This window comes from Limulus polyphemus, unplaced genomic scaffold (assembly GCF_000517525.1).
Source record: "Limulus polyphemus unplaced genomic scaffold, Limulus_polyphemus-2.1.2 Scaffold3613, whole genome shotgun sequence".
NCBI classification, from domain to species: Eukaryota; Metazoa; Arthropoda; class Merostomata; order Xiphosura; family Limulidae; genus Limulus; species Limulus polyphemus.
Window position 1 is genome coordinate 75908 of NW_013669223.1, and position 12834 is coordinate 88741.

At 31.3% G+C, this 12834-nt stretch overlaps 1 protein-coding gene across 4 annotated transcripts in view; it reads right to left on the reverse strand.

Annotated features, from left to right (window-relative positions):
• The window catches only part of LOC106469689 (microtubule-associated serine/threonine-protein kinase 3-like), an 83554-nt gene that overhangs the window by 42705 nt on the left and 28015 nt on the right, over positions 1-12834 (reverse strand). For 3 of the 4 annotated variants that reach the window (XM_022398269.1, XM_022398270.1, XM_022398268.1), the window contains exons 3-5: positions 3741-3769; positions 2383-2459; positions 939-1005 (exon numbers count right to left, since the gene is read on the reverse strand). In XM_022398269.1, the coding sequence (XP_022253977.1) occupies positions 939-1005; positions 2383-2459; positions 3741-3769 (173 nt within the window). Of the gene's footprint in view, positions 1-938; positions 1006-2382; positions 2460-3740; positions 3770-6098; positions 6320-12398; positions 12575-12834 lie in introns of those variants that run through there. The other variant, XM_013930196.2, reaches the window with a different exon arrangement.

A 12834-nucleotide genomic window follows, 5' to 3' on the forward strand; every position in this document is an offset into this window, starting at 1 on the left:
AAAAAAAATGCAAATTAATGCTTTAAATCCCTGAAAATGAAACAAGCTTATAGCAAACACTTACTTGCCAGGTTTTATAAGAAAAAAAAAAAAAGGCTGCAAATAGCTATTTCTTTTAATTTATAAACAAAATACTTTAAATTATGGAAGGAAAATGAATGTTATATATATAATTTTTTTTCACATTTTGAGCCTTTCCCAAAAAACTAAAACTTAGTAACCTGGATATATGGATTTAACACATCCGGCTAAAAGCTGTTAACCCTATGTTTTAAGTTAATTTACAGTTTTCCATTTATGGACTTACTACACTAGTAGCTGTCAGAAGTAATAAATATCAGAATTTCTCAGTGTTCAACAAAGCTCTATTTTCATGGTATCCACTTTGATATCTGGTGTAAATAATATTTCATTTAAGACAATGGAGAGAAAAGCAACACTAAAACTCAAGGCAAGCATGGCTTTTGAAATGCTACATGTTACAGTCCCAAAGAAAGGAACAGAGTATAAGAGTATGCAATATAATTTTTTGACAAAGTAATGCATAAAAAACAGAAATATATTTTTTCTTATTAAAGGTAATAACAATTGAGCAAAAGAAAAAAAAGAAATGCTTTCTAAATGATGATCATAATTTTTAAGTCTACTCTTAAGTTCACTCAAACTGATCACGAGTTTCAACCTTTTAAGTTCAACATAAACTTCACTGTTTCACAAAACACCACGAGACCGTTACTTACACTGTTTTTGAATGAATGAAAGAGTAAATTAAAACAATAATTAACAAGTATTAAAGCTATACTATATTAGATACAAATGTTTACTTATGAAAGACTACAAATGGCAGGAAAAAAAATCCCATCTTGAGTAAGAGAATTTAAAAAAAAATGTTTTTTTGTTTGTGTATAATTGTAATTATTATGACTTTTTTTACAAACCTTTTAGCTGCAGCAAGTGGAAGATGCTGACTGGGAGACATATTCCGTGGACTTTCAGCAGGACTGTCTGAAGAATTAAGATAAAACAAACATACAATAAATAAACATTTCATTTAAAAGGACGATTTTTTATTCCATGTTCTAAGTCATTAAATATAATTAAAAATACACAATTTCCAGCAACTCAACATTTACTTACAAACAGTACAACTGCACCAAAATATTTTGAACTAACACAAAAATTAGGTTATAGTAGAGGTAATACTGCTGAATCGTATAGAAGTGAGTTGGAGTCCACTTGTGGTGATACTAGGGGTAATACTGCTGAACCCTACAGAGTTAACGTGGGGTCGACCTTTGGTTATACTAGGGGTAATGCTGCTGAACCATACAGAGTTGATATGGGGTCGACCTTCAGTTATACTACGGGTAATACTGCTGAACCCTACAGAGTTGACGTTCAGTAGTATTACCCCTAGTATAACCAAAGGTCGACCCCAATCAACTCTGTACGGTTCAGCAGCATTACCCCTAGTATAACCAAAGGTTGACCCTACCTCAACTCTGTATGGGTGGGGTCGACCTTTGGTTATACTAGGGGTAATACTACTGAACCATACAGAGTTGAGGTGGGGTCAACCATTGGTTATACTAGGGGTAATGCTGCTGAACCATACAGAGTTGATGTGGGGTCAACCTTTGGTTATACTAGGGGTAATGCTGCTGAGCTGTACAGAGTTGATGTGGGGTCTACATATTTCTTTTGATTAATTTGTTGATATCCATTTCTTCACTTTAATAAATTTCAAATTCTCAGAGAATAAAACTCCATTCATCACAGAGCTAACACACATACATGCTTGTGTAAACACACTAAAATCATGGTATAAAAAGAAGTGTATGTTTATTTAGATGAAAAAGGATTAATGAACTTAAAGAAAAATTCTAAGTAAAAAAAATGTTATTCCTCAAAGCTTCACCTTCCATCCTCACCCTCATATTACCCACACACAAGTAAAAGAACTCGAGTTAAGAAAGAATATATCATGCAACACAAACAAGTAAGTCAGCTTACAAGGAATCAGCCATTCCATGTTTGAGCATAGTTTAATTATCTTTCCAGTTCTGTAATGTATCGTAAAGAAAGCAGAACTATCCAATTGCACAGGAAAGGTATAATTACTATAAAAATAGCACTTAAGATAATAGTTTATGTTTTTTGAAGTTGATGTTCAATGTATTCAATAAAGGTTATCTAGATTTGGAAATAACCAGTTTTACATGTTAGCATGAGATAATAACACTAGTATGAAAATATTCATTAATAACTATACACAATAAAATGTAATGAATGATGCTATTATTGTTGATGTAGGTTAGCTGATGAATGATTATGCATGTGGTTCAATTAGTTGATGTTAAAATTAAAGGCCTAGATACTTACATTGGCAAACAGGTGAATGTCCCCTTGGTAAAGTGGGTGAAGTATTGCAGATAAAACTTTTTCTTGATGTTACACGACTTGGGGGGGGAAAAAAAAAGTTTCAAATTCAGAATATGTTTTCTTTGTAAAATCAATCTCGTCAAAACTGATTAATGGAGAAATATGTTTTTCCAAAATACAAAGGTAAAGCTATACTTGGATTTTACAGCATGGGTAGCTGACCTCTTTAACAGTTGTGCCAATTTTAAGTTCTGAATCTTATACAAGGACCATAAACATGAAACAGCACTCCAAACCAAAGTCCATAGAAATGGGGATATGGTTCAAGCAGCCACATTAAGTTATTACAAATTAAATTAAATAATCAATAACATCACATATATTTTAATAACATTACCTTTAAGTGTGAAAAATTCCAAACAAAATCTGTGTTACATGTCAAAACATTCTGTAAGTTTTTGCCCTGAGTGCCACAGGTCGGCCACTATGTGCCACAACATTCTGCAAGTTTTTGCCTTGTGTGTCACAGGTTGGCCAACTCTGCTTTACAGATACTCATCTTTCACTAAGTAATTTCACAACACACCTTTGACAGACTGAGGCATGAACAACTTAAATAAACAAGTTTTGAAATTTTGTTCAAAACAATTGAGATTTCCATCTGGTGTTTTTGACACTATGAGCAGTAACGAAACAATTAAAAAGCTATGCAAAGAAAAACCATGTTACACCAAATATATTTTAGGTAAAATGTAGTTTCTTATACACTGGTTATATATAATTTATTAGCACAATAGCAAGGTAGAGTGTATGTGAAATAAGGTAGTGCTAATTAATTTCACTACACCAGTCAAGGTGTATCTGGATACATTGTTTAATTTATTAATTTCACTACACCAGTCAAGATGTATTTGGATACATTGTTTAATTTATTAATTTCACTACACCAGTCAAGATGTATTTGGATACATTGTTTAATTTATCAATTTTTTTTTCAACATTCTCATATATTTTTAATTTATTTTCTAATTGTAAAATTTAAGCAATATCAATGATTGCTTATCATGAAATTAAATGGCATAATGTTTTAACTACATATTCCAACTCATAATGAAACTTGCGAGCATGGAATAAATGAATTATAACACAGTAAATGACTTTAAGCAAATTAATTTTTTTATGAAAAGTAACAATGAATATTTCAAAAATAACAAAAGTTTATACAACTATTTTATCTAATCCAGTGTTTTTAAAATAACAGGTTCACGTATATAATAACCCAAGTCCTACAACGAGTATTTCTTTTACTAAAACAATTTGTACATTTGACTTTTTAAACCTTCTACATAAGTACTTACCTTCCACGACGAGAGATGCTGAGTTCCTTCTGGAAAGAGTAAAAAAAAATTTGCTCAGAAGCAGAAAAATAAGCTTATTCTATTTGTGTGGAAGCATAGGATGAAGTGTGTGTACTGTACAAACCATTTATTAGTCATTAATGGATTAAACCCTTCTGCCACACCCACCTGTCACATCCTCTTTCAGGAATTGTCAATATGTGTAGTTCTCCCTAACATTTATGACTATATTAGATTTAACCAATAAACAAACAAGGTTTTTGTCTATCAAATAATGTATTATATTACATTGTTTTCTGAACAGAAATTTGTAGATCGCTTCCTAAGAAAATGTTGTTGTTTTTTCCCATGAGAACGATATTGTGTAGATGGATGATATTTTGACAGTTCATATTGTGTCACTAGAAATGTCAGAAAAATTGTGATAGTTACAGGACATTGTCTGTTTTTTGCGTGTTGTTATTCTATTTTCTTTGTTGGATTATTTTATTACATAAAAATTACTTAGTGCACTACTACCATTAGTATAGAAAAGCAGTGTTCAGAAAGTTATGGATTTTTCACAACTTTTTTCTCTCTCTCGTGAAAAAAATTCTCTATAACGAATCAGCTTTCATTAAATAAAAATTATTTAGTGCACTACTACCATTAGTATAAAAAAGCAGCGTTCAGAAAGTTATGGATTTTTTATAATTTTTTCTCTCTCTCGTGAAAAAAAATACTCTATAACGAATCAGTTTAAAGTAGGGTGGCACTAAGCGGGATCTTACTGTATTTGGCTGGTACACACATATAACATTCATACATCAACACAATATATATATATATAAAAGCCTTTGTCTGTTGGCAATGCTCAAAATGCCTCAGTGGTTAGAGCACCTGAACTTCAAGCAGAAGTCTCATGTTCAAATAACAGTGCAGTTGGGATTTTTTACAATTTTTTATTATTGATTTATTGATAAGTGATCTCATTTAGAGCAAGCTATTTCAATATTTGGAATAACACAAATATCATGATAGCATATTAATTAATATTTGTTACCACAGAACTGCAAAGACTAGATGTGAAAGCGGCTTATTGGTTACAGCACTTGACTTTCATGTGGAAGACTTGCATTCAAATCCCAATTGAGTTAGGATTTTATGTATATTATATATATGATCATATTTACACCAAGCTCTTTCAATACCATTATAAGATAAATCAGGGATTTGTGATATCGTTAACATTTGAGTTAAAAAATGGCATATTTACAGCATCAAGCCACCCCAGCTTTTCATTTCAAATGAATACCATCTGCGAAATAACTTATAAACTAGCATTCTGAATAAAACTAAACTAGTTCAGAAACAGTAAAAAAAAGAAAACATCACTTAGCCAGAGAAAGAAAAAGTAGATGAATGGCACAACAAAATCAAGAAAGCTTAGCAAAAATTAGGATAACTGAAGCAGAGGGAAACAACTGACACACTCAAATAAAGCCCCAGAATAAACAAAGAGAAGATGAGAAATTGATGCTGAAAGACATGCAAACAGATTCTGGCCTTGCTATGTCTTCTCCTTGCATTGAACAGGTACATCAGCTAGTTATTCATAAAGAGAATCTTTGGATAAAATCTTAAGCATACCTGAACATCTAACTACTGACAAAATAGATAAGAATACGTTAAACTACAGTTTAACTAAGAAAAGATAATTGTGCAGTAAAAGATATTGCCTATGAAACATTTAATAAATAACAAATATCATAAAGGAATAGATAACTCAGTTAACTAGCAGTAAATTTACATGTAAACAAACATATTAAACAACTGAAAACATTAGTTGCAAACAATCAATATTATTGGTTGCTTTTATAGCATTTGACATAAATAACTAAAACAGTCAGAGGTGTGTGTACACATTTATACTTCCATGAACATTCAGGTAAAAAAATATCCTACTATAGAGAAACTGAGTTGCTTTTCTTTAAAGTTATTGACCCTACCTCACATATTTTGTTAACCTTCCAAATGCTATATAATACTCAATACTACTTCAACTTGAAAAACAAATATTAAAAATAACACTTATTAGGAGACTTAATTATCTATTAAAAAGCCAGCAATAATGATAATAGTATTTTAGATACATTTTTTGTGCTAATCATAATTAGTATATAACAAACAGTCATGTTATTTACTAATTAAGAAGGCACCACACACTTGTATTTTTATACATACTCACCTCTATATGAAATTATGCAAGAATACATGCTATGGACTCATACACACTGATTAATTTACACAATACCAAACTATTATTTAGGATACCTTGTAATGTTTCTTATTCTAAGTACAAGAAAATCTCCATCTTACCTTTAACTGTGTTACAAAAGACAGATTTAGAGCCAAGTCAAGTGTTAAACCATGTTTCCTTAGCACACTCTCACTTGCACTTCGTCGAATGCCAGAAGGTACCAAAGCATCCTTCTGAGTTTCATGATCATACCCATTTTCCATATTCAACCTTGGGACTGCATTAAAACCTTGAGGTAGTGACTACAGTCATGACAGAGGATTAGAGTTTAACCAGCTTTCTGGTAAGAAAAGAGAGTGCTGTGTTTTGAAGAAAGAGACTAATAATATCAGTATGATTATTATTGTAAACAATCAAAAATTGTTCTGTGTTTAAAAAAAACATTGAGGCTTACCAGTAGGAAATAAAAACAATACCCACTTGATAAATGTTACAGTGTTAAATAATCATGTTCTATAAAGTTCTATATGTTCTATAACTGAAAATAGTCACTTTGAAAAATGTGATTAGATTGTAATCATTTGTCCATAGAGAATACAACAAAAGTCTAATAGTTATAAATATATATCTCATAAGTTAAATACTATATAGTTCAGATCACTTGCAATTGGAAAGATGGACCAACAAAATTTGTACACTGTTGTTTTGGGCTCATTATAATCAGTATTTTCATTTAATAAACAAATACGTTGGACATTCACTATCTAAATTTGTTTTTCGTTGCATGTTTTCAACTCATTAACCACAAGTGAGATGTCACGATAAATAGGTATGGATGTATGGACCAGATTTTTTTACAGTAGGTGTCTGGCTTGTTGGTGATAAATTTGGACAATAAGCAAACAGCACACACAGTCCACTTGTTTCAAAATATATTAAAACAAGTGAAACATATACAGGTGTTAGTTAAATAGTTAAAATACAAAAGTTTATCCAGAACTTTAAATAATTGTCTCTTCTTGTCAAGAGTCCACAGGCTGGTTCAGTTACTTTAGAATCAAATTGTCAAGACAAATTATTTCTTCTCTATTCTGTTATTACAATACAATCTGTGATAATTTACTTTATAAATTGCCACTATGAGCTCTTTAAGGCTAAACTCACAAACACACAGCCCAGATCTATTTGACTATATCTCTCACTAACTTTGTCTAACTTACTCGAATTACATTTTGTACATGTATTTACAGACTGACAGAGGCCTAGAAACATTCTATACACTATGCGATAATATGAAGCAATAATACTAAATTGAAATAATGAGAAAAACTCAGAAGTTTCTAGTAACATGATGCAATAATACAATTGCCAATTTACAACAACTGAATTACACAACATATGATTCACACAGTAAACAAACCTGCAATAAAGTATCGCTTCTAAAAATAACTAAAACTAACACTCACGCTATACTTAAATTAAAACAGTCACATATATCTAACACGAGGATCAAAGACCATTACTGAGACATCAAGATTATTGCTACAAAAACACTGGTAATAACTGTCACATTTAGGAGCATGACCACATATTAAAAAAACACAAAAACAACAGACAAAAAAAAGTAGGAAAACCAAAGAAACCATTGCAATTTAAGCACAAAAATATCAGTCATCAAATTAGTATTAAACAAAAGAATGGTCTACGATGACTCATCACCATATGGACACCTTTAATCCAAGAAACTAAGCATCTTTATTTGTTGTAACACTGATTTGAAATTAAAATTAAAATTCTCCTCCTAATCTGGTACTTACAATAGTTTTATATTATCAACAACTGTTCTGCATAAACAATGAATCTTAACTGTAAAACAGCATTTGATTGCAAAATCCAATCTTGTATGACCACTCTCTTTTAACTCATCACTCTAGTTTAAACTCCTGCATTTGTTTGTTATTTCATTGGAATGTTTTTCATTATTAATTTTTAATCACTTACTTATATTTATATTAGTACTTAGTTCCTTGTATAACTTTCCATCCATTTAAAATATCTTAATATCAGATGGTAGAGTCACTTCTTTTTAAGTTGCATTGTGACTAATAACCAATAATGTTCATTGCTTGAAGACAACTTCAGTTCAGGAGTCAAAAGCTTGTAATAAAAACAAATTTACATAGTTAAGGTTCAATATCTTTGTTTTTTAAAATCTGTACATTATGGAAACATGTATCTGTATCAAATCAAATGATTCTTTGTTTACAAAACAAAACCTTACTACACTTTCAAACAGAAATGGGTCTATGTAAAACAATGTAACATTTGGAATAAATATAATAGTTCCCATTTGCTTGACAGCCATATGGAAGTGCATGCATAAAAAATTACGGTTTTGTTCATCTTGGTGTAATACTGGTTAAATATGTACAGCAGTTTCAAAAGCTACTATGGTTCCTTCTGTGCTCAAATTTAGGCAGTAAAAATTTTCTCAAAATTTAACACAGTTTTACTCTTCTTGTGCTTTTGACACACATTTTGATGGATTACCCTAACAATTTGGGTTAAATGTACAATATAAGTCAATTACAAACCAGTTTGAAAAGTCAAATTCTAGACATTTATACGTGCTTGCTCTAAAATTAGGAATTACAGTATCCTCAACTTAAACTCATTTATTGTAATTTTTATTTTGTTCTGTTATCAGCAAATCACAATACATGACAATGCTCAATAACTAGAGGAATATGTGATGCTGACACTAAAGACACAAACATTTATCTGGTTTTACTGGTTCACACAGAAAGCAGTAAGCAAGCTGGTACAAAAAATTCACTTCATGTATCACATGTCAAGTTTTCTCACTGTTTGTCAACAGGAATACCATCTCTTATGATTCTCACACAATAGTGGTAATACAAAATGAACATTAATTAAACTACACACTCTAGGACTTTCTCAAAAAAAAAACAACAGAAAGAGCAAATTTAAATGATCAGACAAAAACAACTGAAAAGCAGAATATTTACACAGACACTCAAACAGCCATCACTATCACCAGGGGGTGGTCTTAGTCATTCTGGAGCCCTGGGCAGAATTCAGTAAATGAGGCCCCATAATGATAAGAAAACATAGAAGTACATTAAAAGGCATAGCATCGGGGGCCCTTCTATGTGTGGGGCCCTGGCCAATTGCCCAGTTTGCCCAAAAGGTAAGATCGTTACAGAAGAAAGAATTTACTCAAGTAATCAAACAATAAACATAGCAAAAATATCAAATAATCTTATCACCATAGAAGAAAGAGTAAGTTATGATAATTAGTAATATGCAAAGCAGAAAAAGGGATTTCAAATGATAATATGATCACCACCATTAAATAAGAAAGTAAGCACATATGATAAAAGAGCAGCTATTGCCAAATTGGAGTAAATCTAATAGATTAAACACTCATCGTGAAAGACAAAAGTAAGTTTGAAAAAACTTATTTTCTTTTGAAGCAAACAAGAGTAAACCCAAATGATCAGACAACAGCTATTACCATAGTAGAAAGAGGTTACTAGCTAAAAACTGTCGGACTCTACTGCTTAATTGATAATAAAGATCATATTAGCATTTATAATAGAAATACACATACACACATAGTTAGGTGATTTAATCAATATACGAGTTATCTAAGAACATCAATTACATTGATTACTGCCACACATACTAACTGAAGTTATAATCAACTCAGTTAATGTCACAAAAATAATCAACTAATTAAAATCAGCATTTCCAATTATTATGGTTTTTGATTATTCCAACAATCAATTAATTTATTGTCACAAAAATAATCAACTAATTGAAATTAGTTTGATTACAGTTTTCATGTATACCAACAATCAATTTATTGAAATTAGGTTTCCACTACTGTTTCACTAACTCGCATAAAGGTGTGAATTACATATAATATTAAAAAGTTATACCTTACTTTTCTACTCCATTAAAATTTGTTCAACCAATCAATACTACAGCACTAGTATTTACTAATACATTTTCTTAACAGCTACAATAATTATCAAATGTTCTTAAGAAATACTCTACTAATCCTGCTTAATATTCCACAAATTATCTATACAAAGTGACTAGAAAGTCTGTGAATGATGCAACCATATTCAAGAAACAAAGTTATGCTATTGCATTAATGAACAAAATTAATCATTCAGTCCTCTACATTAAACCAGAAACTATTGACATGGTTGATATTCTTCTGAATAAGTGTCCAAAAGGTATGGGAATAATTCTGAGAGTTTAAAAATTCAGTCATGGAAAAGGGGTGAAATTAGAGAAGAAATGGGGGACAAAAAAGGGAAATAAAGGGGAAGTAGAAACTGTGACTATTTATTTTTGATGCATAAATTGCATGGCTGTAGTGCTATTCTCAACCAATTATAATCAGTGAAATATTGTGGATGAATTTTAGAAGATTTTATTGAGGTTATGGGAAATATCGGATTTTTTTTGGAAGAATATCCACCTCTGCCTAGTGGTGGAGGCTCCTGATTGAAACAACAAAATGACAATAAATCCTAACAACAAAGTCTGTTACAGTTGGGTTTACAAGGGATGTTAATAAACATGTAAGACACCCTTAAAGAACAGTATCACCAAAACAAGACCAGAATGCAAGTTACTGAAAAATTCAAGTCCACACCTTACATGCATAATTAAGAGTACTGTATGTATGAAAATCCAAGCATTTACATACTACCACACTCTCTATTAAGGCTTGAAATATTATCAACTATCATTTTTACTTCATGAATAATGTTTTTTAATTTCGTAGTTGCTGATATTTAATAAACAAGGATACAAGTGAAGCCGTTGTTCCACTTAGTCACTGTGCTTCTGGTTTATCTCTTATCACATTGTTTTGCTAAATATCACACAGCTTAAAATTTATTATGGTGTGGAGTTGGGAGAAAATATCTGTGAATAATATGCTAGACACTATTTGGCATTGCCAACTCCCATAAATTACTTTGTGTTTGTACGTATTATGTGACATACACATTTACAAATTTCTCAATGACTACCTGTTTCTACTAAACTAAGTAGTAACAAACTGAATAATCATTACTATAAAAAGCAGTAAACTGTATATTTAAACTATTCCCTTATTATTCAGTTATTACATAATGATATGATGATACATAAATAACCCATATACTCCATAATAGCAACTAAGGAACACGATCACATTTGATTCATTGTTTTCCATAGTGACCTGTGTAAGCATCATTTTAGTGATGTCCATGATGGTATTACTCACAATGATGAATAATTTAATTATAAAATTAAAAAGTAAGGTTTCGTGTTGTAACAGTTCTCTACACCTACTGTTCATGTGGCTCTGGTAATGACACATATTTCGTCGTTTCATTGCATTCAACTATTTAAACATAATAATAACCTGATATTTTGTAGAACGTTTTCAGTACATTTACGTCACCCATACAGTTTAATGTTGACCTACAATGGAAATGATATGTGTTTTGTGTAACACTTAACTATTTGTGATACTACTTCATACTATACATGTTTATTTAACATAATATCTTTTGGCACTGTGATGTTTTTAATCAACCAACCAAGATGACTAATTTATTTCAATTTACTCTTACTACCATCTACTGACAAAGAATAGCTAAACTACAACCCAACTAGAACTTGGGGTTTCTCGGTATCAAAAACTAAATTGGGAAATGTAGAGTATTATAAACAAATCTCTAAGATTACATTTTTAGCTTTAACCTTGCCCCTCCACCTCTTCCTTTTTTTAATGCTCAGCTGAAAATAAAACTATTTTCTTTCAGCTACTTTTCATGTATTTCAAAATTAAAGAAGTTTAAATGTTTCACTGTTACATTCATAAGTAATTAACTTTCACAGTGCCTCTATTACTAGTTACAAATTATACGAACCTTTATTTTTCTAGTCACAAAACAAGTTATGTATATATTGAGATTATGATAAAATAACCACAAGTTATAACCAAAAATGGCATCTTTGCTATGTATTTCTCTTTAAACTGTAAAATCTTTTAAGTTTAACCACGTTTTTCACAGTTTCACATATGTATACAACTTGTATACCCAACTCAGTATTTTGAGACAATAAAACTTATCCAGTGAAACAGTTTTTTTGACGCAGAATCAAAAAAATGATTCAACATTATAGAACCAGTAACAGCTAGAATTCTAATTACCATATCGACTGAACCTAACCTTAGCAGCTGCCTGAAAATAAAATTGAAAACAAGGCTTACCACTACAGCAAAAATAGAGTTGTGGGAAGTTCATGTACTTTTTTTTATATACTGATCAAACTAAGCACTGCATTTTATTTCATAATTCAGTAAACAAATATCATGACCTTACCTAATTTTAAAAACTATGCAGACTGCCTAAACTTCTTTAAGAAAAGCATAATGAACTCGACACAATAAAAACCTTCACTTTCCTCGAAAGGACGCGTGATACACATAAGCCTACTACAATGTTCACTCACAGCCCAGAGGAGGTAGAAAAGGACCGACGATCTACGCAGCTGCTGGATGACTGAGCATAAACGCGTAGTTGAGCGGCCAGCGAATTGTCGGGCTTCTATTCCTGACGGTTAACGAGATACCTCGATGAATAGCAGCATCTGACACACAGCATCTGCGTAAATGTGGAGACGCATCTGCAATCGTTTGGGTACGCATCAACAACAGTACCCACTCAAATGCTTTAGATATTACTAGAGTGGAAAACTGGATAACTTTATTATTGTAAGTCCATAGCCAGGGGGGGGGGGGGGTCGGGAGGTGCGAAC